The sequence below is a fragment of the Chelonoidis abingdonii genome, chromosome 7, assembly GCF_003597395.2.
Source record: "Chelonoidis abingdonii isolate Lonesome George chromosome 7, CheloAbing_2.0, whole genome shotgun sequence".
NCBI lineage: Eukaryota > Metazoa > Chordata > Testudines > Testudinidae > Chelonoidis > Chelonoidis abingdonii.
In genome coordinates this window covers 100,673,170-100,693,278 of record NC_133775.1, presented here as the reverse complement: position 1 = coordinate 100,693,278, position 20,109 = coordinate 100,673,170, and the positions used below count along the sequence as shown (strand labels likewise).

Below are 20,109 nucleotides of genomic sequence, written 5' to 3'. Positions count from 1 at the left end.
CAAACTACTTCATTTTATATCAGCCACTAGATGGCCTTCTCTCATCAAATATAGGACAGAATGCCTAGTGTCCAGCTCAAAGCAGCACTAGACCCTCCCAGAACAGATACATCACCCCCACTTGCCCCCCCCCACCTTTCAAGATCCATGGGTCCTACATACTTATCACAATATGTGGTGTACCTCAGTGTACTAAGTGTCCCAATAGCAACCGTGTGAGTGAAACCAGATAAACAATCACTATACTCTCGAATGAGCTCACATAGGAAAATGATAAAAGACAAACACCATAGCTCCTGTGGGTGAATATTTTTCACAAAGCAATCATTCTGTATCTGACCTATCAGTCCTAATCCTCAAAGGAAACCTGCACACTTTCAAAAGTTGAACCTGAGAGCTTAAATTAATAGCTTTGCTAGACACTAAAAATCATAGACTGAAGAGAGACTATTGTAATAAGTCGTAAATCCAATCTATAATCCTCTAACAACCCCCTCCCCCCAAGCTGATTTCCCTCTCCCCCTTCTTTTCTTCCTTATGACTGGGACAAAAGTTTGTCGCTCTCACCAACAGAAGTTGGTCCAATAAAAGATATTACCTCACCCATCTTGTCGCTCTAGTATCCTGAGACAGACACAGCTACAACACTGCATATAATAAAGGAAGATCTGAACCGATCTTTCAGACTGACAGCTATTGGTGAACTCGTCGGGTACACTGGGAGTTGGGTGGGATGAAGTTTGGGGAAAAGGAACTTGGAAGCAGATTGCTTGGTCAGCTGATCAACTGCAAGTGGCTCACAGTGGATTTGGGGTCAGGCCTCTCTCCCATGTAATTCTGTTCTATTCTGCTTCTTTCTTGCCACACTACTCAGTTGACCTTCCCAGGATTGATTGGGGAACTCTGAGGAGTTGAATTGGAGAGGTAGGCTGTGTTGAGTTGGAGAACAGAGATGTGGCAGAAATGTCTGCTTCTCCTGGGGAAAATGAAACTCAAGATGAAGAAATAACTTTTAAGCTATTTAATTCTGAAATTTCAAAAGTGACCCATGGCTGAGGTGCAGTGCTTTTACAAAAATGTGAGAAGCTGGCATTTTTGGTGGCTGTGTTGTTATAGTGAGGGCAAGAAAGGAGAGACATTCAGGGTAAGTTTCATAAGTAGGTAATGTAACTGTATTCCCCTGTGAAGTTAACAGAAATCATCCTAGAAAATGCAACAGCCCCAGGAATAATGACTGTACATTTATCCCAGAGTTAAAAATTCCATTACTAAGATTACAAGATTTTAACTTTTAAGTTTCAACTTATGCAAGCCTATCTACCTAGTACTCCTGGTGGAATTCTGTGCCCAGTCAGACCCCCACCTTCAGAGTCCCACTTCTGTGCATCCAGTGGCCTGTGCTACCCAATGCCATGCAGGAGCATCCACATTTACTTGACAAATAAAATTTGCAAAACTTGTAAATGTTTTGGCACACAATTTTTAAATGTTTTGGCACAGAATGCCCTCAGGAGTAACACAGTCATTAGCAAACCTCTGTAATATTGCCTCCATTTCTAATCTATTGATGATTCCATTAGACCACATTAGAAGTAGCCCAAAAGAAAAAGGCTATACTTCTTGTTATAGTATCTTTGGCTTTTCTAAGGCACTATTCATACTGAAACAGTTGACCAATGGTAATGCAATTCTGAGAATAATCTAAAAACAATTTTAAGTACTAAAGGGATCTTTATAAAGCAGGGCAGTAAGAAAAGGGTTCTCTTCTCAAGACACGAATTAGGAAAGGCACATGAAGGGACATTTTAAAAATTCACTAAAATACTTTAAGAGATTGAGCAGGCTTCATCTGTGTGAAAATTGTGTGTCCAAATAGTGCTATCAGCTGAAAAGTACGGCAGACCCAAGGGAAAGCTGCAAGATCTGTCAAATCCAGGACTACCCCCATCCCTCACCCATCTTGGATTCACTCTGACAAAACAGATCCTTCTAGCATTATTTTAATTTTACTTTCAACCTATGCAGAATATTTAAAACATACTAGACAGCACTCAAATACCCCATGTGAACTGAGAACAAAAAACTCTGAAATATTAAGCAGCAGCAAGAACTTTTTCTGAGGAACAAATCTAAAACGGTAGTTGTATATATGGAACTTGACAGATACTCCCAAGACCTACAACTGTGTTGAAGTGCTGGCACTGAATACAGTACAGTCACAGCAGGCTTGTTTGCTAACAGTCGTCTATCTACTCTAGAAGAAGGGGATTTTTATATTGTACATCATTTAGGTTAGGTGGATGGATTCTGTGATCAGCATCCTTCAACGTGTATCACATATATACAAATATGTATAAATCACAATTTGTTTGTTTAAATAAGCCTTTTCTCCAGGCTTATTATGTGCCACTGCAACCACCATATATAATTTCAATTTTTGCGTATTACAATATGCCTGTTTTCAATTAAGTCTTTGCTTGTCAACCCATTGCTATTAATCATAAAGGAGGCATAAAGTACACTTATGAATTACCTTTTCCAATATGTCGCCTAGTGTTCTCAATAGTTGAGTTGCGATTAACATTGGACAGCAAACCTAAGCAGAACCTGTTTTTATTGTTAGAAGGATCTGTAAATCCATCCACTAAAACACTGGTGGAAGATGCATGAAAAGCCTCTCCAACGCGATTGTTTAATTCATAGTACACAATTGAACACCAGTGCTTTGGCTCTTCATAAGCAACAGGTTGAACATCTATAATAAAATGAAATTAAAATAGGTCAATCTGTATTTCAGTTTAGATGCATTTAACAATTCTTTTCACATAGCAGTAAAAAATTGCTCCTGCAATCTCACATCTGTATCTTACGCTCAGACTTGAAAGGCAGTATGATATGGTTATAAAAGTCACTACCAATTTGTTGAAACCTAGTCAGTTTAAAAAAAGGTAAGAGCACCTTCAGGTACACCTGCCCCGAGTTACTCTGAAAGTTTTGTTTCACAAACATTTTCTTATTTTGGTGCCTTTCCCTCTTGCTTAGGGTTATGTAAGAGACTCACGCAAACAAACGGGAAAATTATACAATAAGTGCTGCTAAACAAACAAACGAAAGATTTTCTGTATAAACTTATTTATAATTGACGTTTGGAGGCCTGATCTTTAGGGATGCCGAGCAAGCACAACTCCATGTGCAATCAAAGGTAAAAGATAGGGTCTGAACAATTCTGAAAAAAAAATAAATCAGACCCCTAGTTATTAAAAGAAGCTCAATTCAAAAAGGTTTTTGTTGTTTTCTTCTGAACTGGTTTAAAAATAAAGTAAACCGACAAAACGGTGTAAAAATGAACTAGGTTGTTTCATCTTGCATTCTCCTCCTTGTGGTTGCTCCTCCTGGTACAACCCTGGACTTCTTCAGGTTTTCATTTGCAAGTTATATCTACTTAACAGCACATACATTACTCCAATTAGGTCACCACTGAATCTGGCTCTCAGCATTAAATAATGCCAACCAAAAATTAAGAACATAAGAACGGCTGTACTAGGTCAGACCAAAGGTCCACCTAGCCCAGTATCTGTCTACCGACAGTGGCCAATGCCAGGTGCCCCAGAGGGAGTGAAGCTAACAGGTAATGATCAAATGATCTCTCTCCTGCCATCATCTTTAATCTTCACCCCATCCTTAGTGGTTAGCAGTGCCACATCTTCTTTCCTTGTTTTCTTCTTATTTATACAGCTATAGAACCCTCTACTATTGGCTTTAATTCCCTTTGCAAGGTCCAACTCTGCTTGGCTATTGGCATTTCTCACTTTCTTACTACACTTTCTCAGGTTTTGAGAAAGCATCTGGGGAGATGGGCAAGGCTCTCGATTACAATAATCTGAATAACCATGTTGAGTAGCTTCTTTGGTCCTTCTATATTTTTGCTTTACAACACTATCTTCTCAGGCATAGGATGACAATGGGGAATGCTGAAGTGGAGATTAATTGCATATTACTAGCTGCAAAAAGTGAATTTTAAAGAAAAATCTGAAGGAGTAAGTGAAGTTTCTAGGTGCGCAAGTTCAGGGAGGTTGTTTGAGGGATACAAAATGGCATGAAAAAAAGATGTGGAACTGCAGGAGGAAGAAGCAGCCAAAAGATACATGAAGATGAGTAGAATTGAAGTGAAGGGTCTAGGGATGAATAGTAGGAGACCAAAGCAGACTTGTACGTAGTGTTGAAGCAAGAAGAAGCCGAAGATGAAGAACCTGAATGAGACGTGGAAGAAGACAAAGCCTCGGACATCTTCAGAGAACTATCCACGATGACGCCAAGATCTTTTCCTGACTCGTTGTAGCTAAATTAGCCCCCCATCATATTGTATGTATAGTTGGGGTTATTTTTTCCAATGTGCATTACTTTACATTTATCCATATTAAATTTCATTTGCCATTTTGTTGCCCAATCACTTAGTTTTGTGAGATCTTTTTGAAGTTCTTCACAATCTGCGTTGTATACCATACTGTCTTACCTCTGCTGGATATATTTGGCATAATTTGAGGAATCATAGTGTTGCTTGTGTCCATAGACTGTGAATTATCCTGCCCCATGTGATCTTCAGGGGGCATATATGCAGGAGGTGGAGTATCAGCTTCAAATAAGGAAAAAATGCACACGTTAAAACTATAAATGAAGACTGACAGATGCCATCAAGTGGAGCATAAGGTCCTGCTTTGCTCAGGCCATACTTAAATGTTCTCAGGTGCTTCGTTATTAGAGTGATGAGTATATACACATGCTTAGACGCATGCATTTATTAAGAGAGTCCCAAGTCAATACTCTTCAGCACAACTCAGTGCTGCAATATTTGAGGTCTCATAAGAAATTACCACTCTGTACTACTGGATGATGTTTCATATAAGCTACGCCCTCTGAACTCAGAATTTGTTCATGTCAAATTCCTTCTGTGAATATGTAACAGTCCTCTTTTAAAAGATATTTCCTCTCTGCTTTGCACCTCATATTTAAAAACACTGAATTCATTTAGTATCCCCATTTTTCCATATCCTACCCTCTGACACGTGAATTATTTGTTATGGTTTTTATTTTCCAAATAGCCACAAGAGCTCTTTCAGACCCATATCAAAGACTAAGGAAAAGTAGTAATGAATGATTAACATAGTACTAGAATTGGTTGACGATAAGACAATATCAACTGATACCAGAAACAAGCAGAGAGGCAAAAGGGAATTGCAATAGCTTTTGGTATTACTATACAAGCATGTTCTAATTTCTCAGCAGAGTTTGCATACAGACTGTTCTCACCTGGTAGCTGAAATGGACTAGATGGTCCAGAACTGGCAGGGGAACTCGGGTAAGTGCTGCTCACTGGAGAAGGCGGGTAGGGGCTGTTTGGTGAAATGGAAAATGGAGTGCTGTTGGGTTGCTGGAAAGAATCTGGAAATGTAGCATTTTGTGGCATGTGCGGTTCATTGTGGCTTAAGTTCCTGAACTGAACTAGAAGGCTGTGCTGTGGATTGAATTCACTATGTCTAGGCACTAACACTGGAGGTAGAACTAAAAAAACAAAAACAAAAACACAAATCAGACAAAACAAAATTATTAAAAATATAGCTAGAACAAACAGCATAAAATAATGCACTAACTATTCACTAACCAGGCACACAAAAATTCCAATTACCAGCTCAGAAGCAAGAAAAAGGGGTTACAAGATTTAAGTGCTTCTTACAAATTTGTGGATTTTAAAATATATATATTTTGTAAAACTATTTTACACTTCTGCTCCGTTTCTTGCCAGACTTAATTTATACTTAACAGCATGAAAAATAGTCGTTTGTTACCAGTTTAATGAGCCTTTTGTACAGAGCATGCATACTAAGTGGAAAGTACTAATAATTTTAAAGGATTAGTGTCCTCCTAACATACAATTAAGTGCAAAAAAGATACCTGAGTTTAGAGTTCAATGTATTAATGTAAGGAAATTCAAAAGTCAACGTTTCCACAACAGCATCAGCAATCTAAGCACACATCTGATACATGTTATTTTGGATTGTGTACAGACGCTTTCAAATATACACCTTCCTACCTGCACCATTTCTGAGACAGTGTTGCGAGAACAGCAACTTACAACTTCCTGACTCATGTGTGCAAATTCTCTATTTTAACCTTGCATTAAATCTTCTTATGCCCACTCTAGTGGAAAGCAGATACCCCTGCTAAACATACCTCCCAGAAATTACAAGACTGTCTTTTCCCATTCCTAACTACAACTCTACTTTCCCCAATGTCTCCCAGGGACGCATGCTTTTACATGCCACTATGTTTACCTTTGGAAACACTGTACAAGGAACATGGCTGTATCTATCATTCCTAGTCTGCCCTCCCCCAAATCACCAGTTGTCTAGAACTTGACTAGGGAGCACCACAGTCTCACCCCATCTCTTCTTCCTGTCTCATGTCAACTGTGGCTGATAGAACACCCAGTGATTTAAAAAACACCTGACCAACTAATAAGAATTCTGAGGTTTACAGCTAAATTTCTCAAAGAATACAAAGTCTTCAGTTGACTACTTTTGTATTTAGAGCCGAATGCTGGTGACAAAGTCAATGACAATTTTGTCATTAACTATCGGAACTAGGATTTAGAAATCCCCTCCATAGATCATATGCTATACAGCTACAGTTTACTGTAAGGTTTTTACCTGGAAAACTGCATCTATTCTCACCAGAATGTTATATTCCACCCCACCCCACCCCACCCCTGACAATTTAATTGGCAAAGCAACACTGTCTATGGGCAATTTGTTCAGTTTTAGAGAGACAGATACTCAAACTTACCTGGGCTCTCCACTCTTTTGTAGTGGTATGGATTAATACAAACTTCCTTCTGTTTAGATCCAAATGGAAATTCACAAATATCCAATGGCTTCAACTCATGATGACTCTGTAGATCAGGCCAACGCCAGACACGACAGTATATAACATGGGGCAGGCCTTTTCTGTGAGAAACTTGAAGTCTCCCATCTAAAGAACGAGGAATAGTAACACACTTGCTGGGTTGTCCAGGACTGCTCAAGGCTTTTTCTAATTCTTCCATAGCACCCTTTTTCTTTTTCAACTTTTTTACCAAAGCATCAACTGCCTTTTCTGCCCATTTTTCTTCTTCATCTCCTTGTTTCCAGCCCAACAAACGCTTTACAGCTGGGCTAGTAAAAGAGAACAAACTGGCCATTGACGTCATTTGACAAGTCTTCAGAAAACCTTTCTATAAATAAAATGTCAATGTCTACAAGAAGCAACTGACCAACTGTATTATTTCTTGGAAGACAACACCTGATTGAATAGATGTCACTTATAAAGCAAAAGGGACGATTCTTCTAATTTAGTCCTGTTTAAAACAAAAAACAAAAAATAGCAAGTAGTTAGCCACTATGTTTTGTTTTGAGTCTTTTAGTGGGAAGGAAGAGGAAGGTAGAGCTGAATACAATTCAGATATTAAATAGGAAGAGTGATTATTTCCACCCTTGATTTTAGATCTAATTTAAAAAAAAACAAAAAACAAAAAACCAAGCACTGAAGACCCACATCACAACTACCATTCTTCTACCTGAAAGACAATTTTGTATGACTCCTTTCACACTATCAGTGCTAGGTCGGGGGAGACCAGGGTGATTTCCATGAGATGCAAGGTACTCCTCTCCATCTCCTGTAACTTTGGATTTCCTGACATTGGTTGGTTGAATGGGACTTGAATGCAAAGCTTTCCAAGTTAGCTTTATACAGTATGCAGTTTAGTGTAGATATGGCATAGGTAAAAAACATGTACAAACCTTATTTGCTTAATAGCTAAAAAGTTTACTAGACTACAAACAGACAAACTAATTCTATTCACCAAAAGGTAGATACAGACAAATTGAGGGATATGGGTAACCAGCAAGTTCCAAGGGCAATACTCTGGAGCAGTGGTTCTCAAGCAGGGGTATGCAAAGGTTTTCCAGAGGGTACATCAACTCATCTAGATATTTGCCTAGTTTTACAACATGCTACATAAAAAGGACTAGCGAACTCAGTACAAACTAAAATTTTACACAGACAGTGATTTGTTTATACTGTTCTACATACTGAAATGTAAGTACAATACTTATGTTCCAACTGATTTATTTTATAATTATGTGGTCAAATGAGAACGAACAATTTTTCAGTAATACTGTGCTGTGACATTTTTATATCTGATTTTGTAAGCAAGTAGTTTTTAAGTGAGGTGAAACTTGGGGGTACCAAGACAAATCAGACTCGTGAAAAGGGTACAGTAATCTGGAAAGGATGAGAGCCACTGCTCTGGAGAACCCTATCCTGACATCACCTTAACTGCCGAGAAGGTTTGCTGAAGCTTCTACCAGGGTACTGTTCTTGGACTCTGCTTGGGTATTCCATTTTTTGTAGCTGCAAATAATGATGAGATTGGGAGAATAACTGAGGATAGCTAATAAAAAAAGATTTTAGACACAGTTAATCACCTTGGCCACCTCACTGATATGCTTGGCCACTTTCCCCAGCCTCCTGGCTGCTGGGATAGGGATTATAAGCAGTGGATTTTCAAGCTTTTGCAATTCATGTTCTTCCTAAAAAGGTGAAGAGACTGCAGAATAAGTGCCAGAAGACCTTTATCATAAAATGTTTAAGGGAGTTGATTTGAACAGTACTGTTCTGTACACAATGTCATAAAGAAACAGTGTTCACACACTACCCACCAGATTCTGGTTTAAAGAAAAAAAACAGGGAGTAAAGATGACATGAGGAAATGATGTGCTGTGGCAACTAGCTGATAAGAGCTCGTGAAATCCCTTGTGACTACTACACAATCAAGTACAGACAATGAGCAGCTGGCAAAAAGCAAGAGCGGAGTTAAGAGAAAGGATGTCAATAACAAAAGATGCTTCCTTTCTTGCTACAGAGACTGCCAAACAATATTGTCTCTCAGTTTTTGATAAACTCTGGTGAATGAGAACATCAAACACACTCTGGAACCCTGAATCTGCATACGAGAGAAAAAAAAGATTTTAAGTATTTCAGTACTAAACAAGACAAAATTATTCACTTTCAAGATGTCAATATTCTCATACCACTGTCTTTGATCATCCGAACTTTAATTACTTTTCTTACAACCCATAAAAGTAAATAAGATTACCTAAAATAATTGGTGGTGTTTTTTTTTTTAACTTCAGACCCCAGGCTGTCAGACAGCTTTAAAAATACCTAGAGATAACAATGGGTACCTTCCCAATATTTAACATTTACCCACCAGAAAAACTGTTTAAGTCCCAGTTTATGGCATAGGTTATTATACTTTATGACTGCAACTAAAGGATTACCTTAAGCCTACATCAAGCAACCATTCTGAATATCAGCAAAGGGTAAAAGTGTAAGTAATTCGGAACCAGAACATCAATATTCTATCCACATTCAGCTCTTTTTTTTTTTTTTTTTTGGGGGGGGGGGGGTCTTATAAATAAAAGAACACACACTTTGCCATGATAAAGATAAAGAGGTTAACACTACTTTGGACAGACTTTCTGCAGGAAGAAAAACGATCCTAGATAGCCTACCTCTCAGTCCAGCAACCATTTCCTGCACTGAGTGCTCAATAATCAGCTGCAAAACTAAGAGGTGCTGTGTTCCTGAGATCTAACAACAGAAGGTTGAGGCTTTGGGGGTTCTTGTGCATCTTTGAGAAAAATGACCATATCCATTCCCATTTTTCAGGAGAATGCAAAGACTACAAGGGATAACATACTAAGAACTTGCCTACAAAGGCCAGGTTGTTATGAATTGTTGAAGGATATTCATTTGGGAAAACATTTTATTTTAAATATTTTAAAACAGCTGAAGAGAATAAGAGTAATGGAAAGATCATCTCCTCCCTTTGCATAGCACATTATGATGCAAAGAGGAATAAAACTCATATTGGAGTCTGAGACTGTGGTGTTCAAACCATTTCAGATTGGTCTTATCTTTTCCCATCTCTCAGTACTGGACTGCACCAAAAGAACCTGTTAAGACAGTTACACTGGTCCATGCTTTGTGCAGCATTTTGGGATCTAAAGGGAAAGATTTAAAATGAGAAAGTTCCTTTTTCACTATTTGGATCATAGATATTGAGTGGCAAGTATCCTTATATTAAGGGCTTGTCTACACTGGCACCTTACAGCGCTGCAACTTTCACACTCAGGGGTGTGAAAAAAAAAAACAAAAAACACCCGCCGAGCACTGAAAGTTTCAGTGCTGTAAAGTGCCAATGTAGACAGTGCACCAGAGCTGGTAGCTCTTCCCCTTGTAGAGGCGGGTTTTGCCCCAGAGCTGGTGCCGCGACTACACAGCCATGTTAACGTTGCTAGTGAAGACATGCTCTTATTCTCTCAAACGGAAGGGAACAATGAACAGCTCATGAAATGCAGAATAGAGACTCATTTACACACAGAAATTTCAAGTACACCTAACTTTACCCAACATATGTACTTGAAACAAAGTTTTAAACAAACAGTAGTAAAACTGTCAATTTATAGGTGTTATTGTACTAGATTGGCTTGTAAAAGCCCTCAACTTCACAGAAGATGAGAATCTAAGAATTTCAACTAGATAAACTAAAACTAAAAAGATTCTGTTAACTGAGCAGAACTATATAATTTGTACACCATAAAACACTCAACTTCATGTACCATAAATCAATTTTGGCTATCCAACAACATGATCAGACTTCCTGGTCATCTTTAAGAGAAATTCATTTCCACTTTTCATTTAAGAGCAGTGTAAAATCAGTAACGTTTCCAGCAGGTTAAATGGTACTGTGAATTTTGCTTTCATTATACGCCCTTGGGAGATGGCATTTAGAGAGAGCAATACTGATAAAGGTTAAAGCCTTATTTTAATACAAAAAAAAAAAAGTTGTATTTATTGGTAGATTAAAATCCTGATTATTTCTTTGGATCTTTATTAGCGCCATAAAAATCTTTTAAGCTATTTGTCTAAAAAAAAAATGAAATGTTTTTATCCTAAAAGCTGCAGTCTTTAAAAAGGGGTTAAAATTTATAAGCTACATATATATCCTACATCTAGATCCCTCACTTGTGTTCTATGCAGATAATATGGGGTCAAAAGTCATTTATAAAAAGGTTTTGAGGTACCACAGTGACTTGCTGCTTGAAATACTTCAATGGAACATCCACTTTCAAAAGTCAGCATTCCTGATACTTTTCAGCAAGGATATAGTTGTTATAATTAGTTGTGACTGCAGCACAACATTCTGTCTCAGCAAGAGGATCACCTGCTCAAAAATGAACTTTAAGCTCAGGTGCTTTTTCAGAAAGGTATACATACGTTACCCAAGAGCTCATCTCAGACAACAACAAAGAGTGTTCATTGGGTCTAGTTTCCTTTTCACAAATTAAAAAAAAAAAAAAAAAAAAAAAAAAAGCAGTCATGAACAGTTTTAACAGACCAAATAAAATCCCTTGAAATCTAGAGAATCGACAATACATTTCACAAACATCTATCCTACTCAGCTATTTAAGTATTTGGAATATCAGGTTGTTTAGACAATATTTTGATAGCCTAAACTATACAAAGGTACTTTAATATGCCCAAGTAATGCACGTGGCTCTTTATTCGTGGTATAAAAACATAATGTAACTTGGTAGGTGGCATGGTGTGTGCTTCATTACTGAACACAAGAGGAAGTAATCTCTATATCCAAACTAGACTTTGGGGCAGACTTGATTTACAGACCTAGGGTTCTAATAGTTGCAGCAAATGGAAGGAGACAATCTGTGTGAACAAGTCCATTGTTTGAACCCCTTCTTAGTACCATATCAGGCGAGCTGAATATTAACAAAGCTGGTTATCAGTAGAAATGGCAGATTAAGTTTCATTTGTCAAGGAAATACTTTATTTTTAAGTCTTTCAGCTATTGAATAAAACAACTATGAGACTGGTTGCTGAACAACTGCCTTGTCACCAAAATTAAACAATTCACAGCTCTGATTTTACACATTTCTCTTCCCCTCACACTTACTTACATGTGAAAAAATTTTTATAAACACCTTTCATTACAAACACTGCTGGTCTAATATCATGGCAACCAAGCTTCTGGATTAATAGGACCTGAATAAGACTCATGCCACAACATATCAACAAAAGATGACACATGGTTGTATATAATGATATGAGATAAACCCTCCATTTCTCCATCTGAACTGTTAAATAAAGAATGAAATGGACAAGAGTTGCATAATAGATTACACTGAAGTAGCAGAAGAACTATCCTCTTCCTGATAAATTAGTCTACTTACTAGTTTTAAAAATGCAAGAGACAGACACATAAGGATTCCTGAACACCATGCCCAAACTGAAACAATGAATATATTTGTCAGTAAAGTGGCGGCTTATAATGACACAGTTACATAATATAAACAAGCTGCCCACTAGAATTATCTACACAACTGGAAGTTTGGTTAGAATCTCCACAGTCATGTCTGTTACAAGGTGTGTACTATAGAAGCCATTTGCAGTTCACAACAACTTTATTGGTTCCACGAATTTATTAACAACCACCTGTGGCCCATATTTAATTATATACATATATTTGCATATATACTGATCTATAATACATGAACCCTTTACAACATCTCTTCTTATGATGGAAACTAAATCATTTGATTAACAACATCTTTGAAACTAGGAGGCAACTATCTTGTTCTTCCACTGCACCCGATTTTGTTTAGAGTCCCTTCCTTCTGTTGATGTTTGCCCTCTGTGCAGATATATTTTCTGGTATCACTTTGCCAACTCACAAGGGTCCCTAGTGAGCTAACTCATTTCATATTCACTGGTAGTTTACACTGTAGCCCCTGTCTATGCACTGATGTCACAGGATTCATTATAGTCTTTTCCTAAGGACAAATAATTCCTTGCTTGTTTCTAGGAAGTGATGGTTACGGTAGTATAGTTGTCCATGTAATTCTACCTCATATATGAAGTCTGAATGGTCACTGAAGGTTTGTCTGCACATACAGAGCTGCAGCTGTGCCACTGTAGTAGCTCTTCACAAAAGCACTATGTCAAAGGGAGAGTTTCTCCCATCAGCATAGTTAATCACAGCAAAAGCTCTCCCTTCAACATAATGCTGCCCACATGGTGTGAAAAATCCACACCTCTGAGTGACGTAGTTAAACCCTAAGTCTGTGGTGTCGAACTGGCCTGAGAACAAGTTACTTTCCCATGCTGAACCAGTTTCATTTCAAGTAATGCATGATGAACTTTCATGAGGTGGTTAAAAGGAAGTCTGCATTGCCACTGCTTGTGCCATACTTGTTCTGTAAAAAATCAAGTTTCCCTTTCACAACTAAGAATTCAGCTTTTTTCACAAAAACTATATAACCCTATAAATTTAAAAAATAAACTACTTACAGACTACTAAATTGGAAGCTGGGTAGTTTTTAGAAAAATGGTTTTAACTTTCAGCCAATTGGATTTCCATATAAACCTTGGTGACAATTGATTTCATATTACCATTAAAGTCACTTGCTTCTGTTCAGACATCCAAAGTAAGGAAAAAAAATTTTTGGTAAAAATATAGATATTAGAAATAGAAAAATAGCTTGATCTTAAAAAACAAACAAACAAAAAAAAACAAACCAAGCTTTAATATCCACAACTGAATGATTTAACAACAAAAGCTATGAAGTACTTCAAATACTGCTTTCCAATTTAGTCCCATATCAGTTGAAACAGATTTTTTTTTTAAATGAAGCTTACCAACGAATATAAATTTGTCATTCTAATCAGTATATTCTAATATGATATACATGTCTAACACTTAAAGTAGGTAAACTATGGTACATGCCTATATAAGTAGACAACTCGCAATTAACAACTATTCACATGAGGAAGTTACCAAAACAAGGACACAAAGTGATGCCTTTGTGGGCAGTTTTAGCAGACAGACACCAAGGACTATACGGTCATTTCAAATGAACTACACTCATCGCTAAAGGCACTCTCTCCAAAAAAGTATGGTGAAAATTTACACAACTGCAGCCCATACTATACCTGTTCTGTGAAAAAAATGGAAGACATTCTTTCTCCAGGTCTATCAAGACAGCACTTTTCAAAAGCCCTACAACACATTAAAATAAAAAGACATTTAAGAAGCTGCATGAACCCTTCCAAAAGTTTAGCTGTTCGCGTGAAAGAGCCTAAATACAGTACAAGATGCTAAACACTATCTATGAGAAAATGAATTGGACACAAAGACAGTCCTAGTTTCACCAGAAAGGAGAAATTTTACAAACTTCCATGAATTTTTTTCTTTTAAAAAAAGAGGAAATATACACAGAAGATACCACTGTGTTAAAGCTGTGACAAGCTTACAAAAGCCCCAGAATTTAGAGGGAAGGCTGACAATAGTAATTCACTAATGTACTTCTTACCCTTGCACTGTGAGTTAATGGCAAAATATTCTGGAATTGTCAGTTTGTGACATCCACTGACCCAGAATTCACAGACACTACCTCATAATTGGTGGATCAGCGTCAACTAGTCTGACAAAGATCCTCTATGTCAAGGATGACAGCCATTGGCAGGCTCAACCTTGGTAGTAGGTCAGTAGGGATACAGACTTGGCAGACATTGCTCTACACCTTGCCAATCTGCACTGGACAAGCATGTTGAAGTGCCAGCCAAACTCTTTTGCATGCATCCAGGAACATTGCTGAAGAGGTTTCCATCAGATAACAGCATAAGAATTTACAAGGCCAAAGATGTGAGAGATAATGTATTAAATATAACTCATTTAAAATTACTTTCAATGTGAGCCATGAAATGCACAAACATTCCATGTCATAAGGATAAATACCATTAATTTGCATGAGCTTGTTTCCTTACTGCAGGAGCTTCAGTTTGTTGATGTAATATTTTATATACAATAGAAGATCAGTTTTTAAAGTCTTTTACAGTGTTCTTTTTAACAGCTATACTGATTTGCTAGATGAGATTTTCATTTATTTGCATTTTAAATATCAGATCACCCATGCTCCTCCTACACCACCTTTCAAGAATGGAAAAAAGAGTAAAGGTCTTTGGAGAACACTATATAATTGTCACAAAGAATGTCTCCATGCAATGGTTTAACTCTATTTTAAAAGCAAAGAACAGATAGGTACTTTCACTCAACACCTCCCTAAACAGCAGAATCTAAAAACGGACCAGTTACAAAGAACTGCTTCTTGATATTAAAGATTTACCGTAATCCTCTGTAAAGACTGTTCAAGCAACTCTTGAAATGCATATCGTGCATTTAATAAACCATTATTAGCATTCTGCATTGAGAGGGATGAGAACAATACTAGGCATTAAGATAATCTTCATATTGATAGAGTACTTATAAAGCAGGTCATCAAAACAAGTATTTAAAATCTGACTTCACAGCAAAAATAAAGAAACAAAGAAAAATATGGTCCACAGGCTTGAGCTCTTTCAAGTTCAGCCATAGGTTAAAATTCAGGAGGGCAAGGAAGCTATTCAATGCTGTAGTGTGTAGTCTTCAAATGTACTAACTTCAGTAACTAAAAATATCAGAGAAACAATTCAATCTAAGTCCCACTGCTGTCAATATCCCATCCCTCCTTTGCATTCCTCATAGTTCTAAAACTCCCTTGAGAAGAGAGTAACTTTTTATACTTTCTTTCTCCTTCCCCCATTCATTTTTAAATCATATTTATCTGTCCTGTGTCTCCTCTGCTTTCATTGAAAAAGTTTTCTTTCAAAATTTCCTCATCCCTCTATAATATATCCTTCATATGTGGTAGCAAAATATGCTGGTTTCACTAAGTTAGGTAAACCACTGGGCAGATGTTTTTTGAAAAATAAATGTCTTGAGGCGATTAACAGTAATTTCAAGGCTTAGTCAGCAAAGTTGGAATCAAGTGAGGTAAACACGGAACCACTACTATCTTCCTGTGGGGATCAATTAATGAAATCAAGCAGCACATCTGATTCAACCATGTAAAGTTTATTTTAATCTAAGACCTATGTTCCAATGTTTTCAAAAGTTATACTAAAATTCCCTTAGTGACGTTACTAGCTTTTCCATCACCTTGCATCACCACTGTTTGCTGACTAGTGAGAAATATTGCAGCTTTTGAAGAATATGGCAGAAAAATGTAGATAGAGAAAACGGGGGTGGGGGGGGGAAATGAGGATGAACACAATCAAAAACAGGATTCAGAATCTGACAAAGTTACGGTACTCATGAACAGCAGGCTTCCTAAGCATTACTGCAGTTGGGAAAAGTGTGCATTGAATAATCCTTACTTTTTCATTATTATTTATTTATTTATGTTAAAAGCAGGGCTTTGGAGCTGTGTTCTGGCTCCGCTCCAGCTCCAGGCAAAAACCTGCAGCTCCACTGCTCGAGAGCTGCTCCGTGCTCCAGTTCCACTCCAAAGCGCTGGTTAAAAGGCCACCACAGTAGCTGAATATTTGGGGTTTAAATTAAGTGGCTCTATTACAGTGAGAGGAGAGCAGCATGACATGGTATCTACAACTGAATATTGCAGCTATAAACAAGACAACATGGAAATATAGCACAATAATACAAACTTTGAAAGTTATTCCATGGATATCTCATTATATTGAATCTGATCTTCAAGTTATTCATTAGGTACAATCTGTACAATTTCATAGAGCCTTCCATTAAAGAACCATGACGCACTATACAAATATTGGTGAATTATGTCTCTGAGAGGCATGGAAGTACTACCCCACTTTACAGAAGAGGAAAATCAAACATAAAGAGGTTAAATAGTTTGCCCAAGTTCACATAGGAAGTCACAGAAATGGAAAAAACCCACAGGTCACTTGACTTTCAGTCTTGTGTTTTAACCACAAGACCATGCTTCCTCTATTATGTCCCCCAAATCAGATCCACAAGCCATGGGAACACAGAAATTGCCTTACTGGATCAGAGAAGCAGTCCATCTAATCCAGAGCAGCCAATCTGAGCCTGAAAAGGAGCCAGAATTTACCAGTGAACATTGTCAAAGAGCTACAGTAATAGGTCAGCAGCCACCCATCCGCTACCCCCTTCAACCTCCAGTGCCTCCCACCCACTGGCAGCCCCGCCAATCAGCGTCTCCCCATTCCTCCTGCCCACCACAATCAGCTGTTTTGCAGTGTGCAAGAGGCTCTGGTGGTGAGGGGAGAAGAACAAGGGCATGGCAGGTTCAGGAGAAAGGACAAGGGTCTTGGGGGATGGGGTGGAGTGGTGGCAGGACCTGGGGCAGAGCAGGGGGTTGAACAGTGAGCACCCCACAGGATATTTGAAAGTCAGCATCTGTAGCTCCATCCTCAGAGTCAGCACCTATACAAGGAATCACATACTAACCTTTGAAGAGCCACAGGTTGGCCACCCTGATATAATCGAATACCCTGTATCAGGCCAAGAAATCCCATAGTACAGTGGTTCTCAACCTTTTTTTTTTTTTATTTGCAGACCCCTAAAAATTTTCCATTGAAGCTGTGGACCCCTTTGGAAATCTATTGTCTGTATATATAATAGAATTCTGTTCAGAGAGTTTTCAATCTAAAGTCTTTCATGGACCCTTTAAATCAGAGGTCCCCAAACTGTGGGGCACGGAGGAATGTTCACAGGGCTGCGGATGAGGCCAGGGCAACATGGTTGAGGCCTGGGCCAGCCCCACAGGAGGTGGGGGAAGAGAAGGAGAAGTGTCCCCGCCGGGGCTCTGCTCCTGGCCTCCGCACCCTTACCCCTGTCCATGCCCCCCCAGGGCCAGTGCAAGGAAGTTTTGTGCCCTAGGCAAAACTTCCACCTTGTGCCCGCCCCCTGCCCAGCCCTGCGGCAGCTCCCCCCCACACCCTGAGGTGCTCCCCCTACAGCAGCTCCCCCCCGGGGAGCCATGCAGCACCTCCCCACCCCAGCTTACCTCTGCTCCGCCTCCTCTCTGAGCATGCTGCCCCCGCTCTAATTCTCTTCCCCTCCCAGGTTTGCCTGGGAGGCGAAAGAATTAGAGCGGGGGCAGCATGCTCAGAGAGGAGGTGGAGCAGAGGTAAGCTGGGGTGGGGAGCCCTGTGGCAGCCCCCCCCCCCCCCCCAAGGCAGCCCCCCAGCCAGGCAAGCCATGCGGCACCTCCCCACCCCAGCTCACCTCTGTTCCGCGTCCTCCCCAAGCACACCGTCCCCACTCTAGTTCTCCTCCCAGGCTTGTGGCGCCAAACAGCTGATTGGCGCTGCAAGCCTGGGAGGTGGAAGAAGTGGAGCAGCGACCGTGCACTCGGGGAGGATCCACTGGAGAAAAAATTTTTTTTTTAAAAATGGGAGCACCGCTTTTTGGTGCCCCCAAATCTTGGCACCCTAGGCAACCGCCTAGTTTGCCTTAATGGTAGCACCGGCCCTGATGCCCCCATCCCACCCCACCTGTGGTCCTGCTCCCAGCCTGGGGGGAGGGGCTGCAAATAGGAGGGAGGACACAACCCTGAAAATTTTGGGGACCACCACTGCCTTAGACATAGTCCGTGGACACCACAGGTTGAGAACCACTGCCATAGTGAATAATTAGAGAATCCTTACAATTACGGAATAACCACCTGTCCACAAATGTTCCATTCAGTGGCTGATGTATGCCACAAACCATGAGGGTTTACAGCCTTGTTTACATTATAGGTAACGTAATTATGATTGCTCTTATTAGTTCCTCATCTTTTTAAAATCCTGTTAAATCCTAACCTTTAACAATTTGAGGCAAGGAGTTCCACAGATATGAACACACAAAACTTATTTCCAGTGATCAGCGTTATGTGAGCTTATCTGCAATTTCACTAAATGTCCCGCCCCCTTATATTTGTATTACAAGAAAGTATAAACAGGCACAACTGATCAGTACTTTACTCACCTCTCATATCCTATCCTAAGCCTCCTCACTAAACTAAACAGTCCCACTCTTTCCACTCCCCTCAGAGGGAAGTATCTGTCATTTTTCTTGGACATAAGCTTTCATGGGTAAAACACTCATTTCTTCAGATGCATCAGAAGAAGTGCGGGTTTTTACTCACAAAAGCTTATGCCCAAATTAATTAGTCTGTAAAGTGCCACCGGACTCCGTGTCGTTTTTATGGATACAGACTAACCCGGCTACCCCTCTGAGACGTGCCATTTTTCTTATTGGTCTCGGATCCCCTTCTGTTGCTGCCCACCCCCGGTGTGTGAAGTCACTCTGCAGCTCGTCAGTCACCGCTCAGCCTTGACCAAACCTGCCGAGCAGGGACACTCCCTCTCCACACAGGCTGCTAGAGAAAATATCTGGTAGGGTGACCAGAGGTCCCAATTGCATAGGGACAGTCCCAATATGTGGGGTTTTTTCCTGTATAGGTGCCAACTATCGCCCCTCCGCCCCCCGTGTTTCACACTTGCTACTTGGTCACCCCGATATACAGGACTAACGGGACTTTCACAAACTCCCCACGAGGAGACCACAACTCCCCCCTCCCTCAACGTCCACCGACCCCCGGCCGAGCCCAGGCGCGCTCACCTCCGCCTCATCCGCTTTCTCCCTCTCAATGGGACACGCCAGCGCAGCCCGCTCCGGCGGGGAGCTGTTCTCCAGGGCCCGGCCCTAGAGCCCCCGGGGGGGTCAGGGACCCGCTGCACAAGCCCCGGCCCCGGCCCCGGCGGACATCCCGCCCCCGCGAACAGGCCGCCGCTCGCACTTACCGGACACGCAGCGACCGGCCCTTGAGCCTGGGCCGCAGCCTCGCTCTCGGCAGAACTTTATTCGGACCGCGCCTGGCGGCGGGACCCACACGGCGCCTCAGCTCGGGCAGAGCCGGGCCCAGAGCCCCGGATGTGAATCTGGGCCGGGGCGAGGGAGGAGAGAGCGAGCGCGCGCAGACAGATTCCTCCGGCACTGCGCAGGCGCCGGCTGGGCCCGGAGGGCTCTGAGCCAATCCCAGCCACAGGGGAGAGAGGGCTGGGGGAGGAGGTGGGGAGTTGAAGTAAGGGTGGAGAGCGGGGTGGGGGATGGGGAGGTGTTCTGGGCTC

General features: G+C 40.4%; 1 protein-coding gene across 5 annotated transcripts in view; it reads right to left on the bottom strand.

Moving 5' to 3' along the window:
• SMAD5 (SMAD family member 5) overlaps positions 1-20,109 on the bottom strand; it is a 39,524-nt gene that overhangs the window by 5,022 nt on the left and 14,393 nt on the right. Inside the window, exons 1-5 of one of the 5 annotated variants that reach the window (XM_032776089.2) lie at positions 19,783-19,985; positions 6,841-7,390; positions 5,308-5,559; positions 4,514-4,633; positions 2,534-2,755 (exon numbers count right to left, since the gene is read on the bottom strand). In XM_032776089.2, the coding sequence (XP_032631980.1) occupies positions 2,534-2,755; positions 4,514-4,633; positions 5,308-5,559; positions 6,841-7,243 (997 nt within the window). In that variant the 5' untranslated portion in view covers positions 7,244-7,390; positions 19,783-19,985. Of the gene's footprint in view, positions 1-2,533; positions 2,756-4,513; positions 4,634-5,307; positions 5,560-6,840; positions 7,391-7,894; positions 8,018-14,106; positions 14,148-17,013; positions 17,055-19,782; positions 19,986-20,109 lie in introns of those variants that run through there. The other 4 variants (XM_075068158.1, XM_032776091.2, XM_032776092.2 and 1 more) reach the window with 4 other exon arrangements.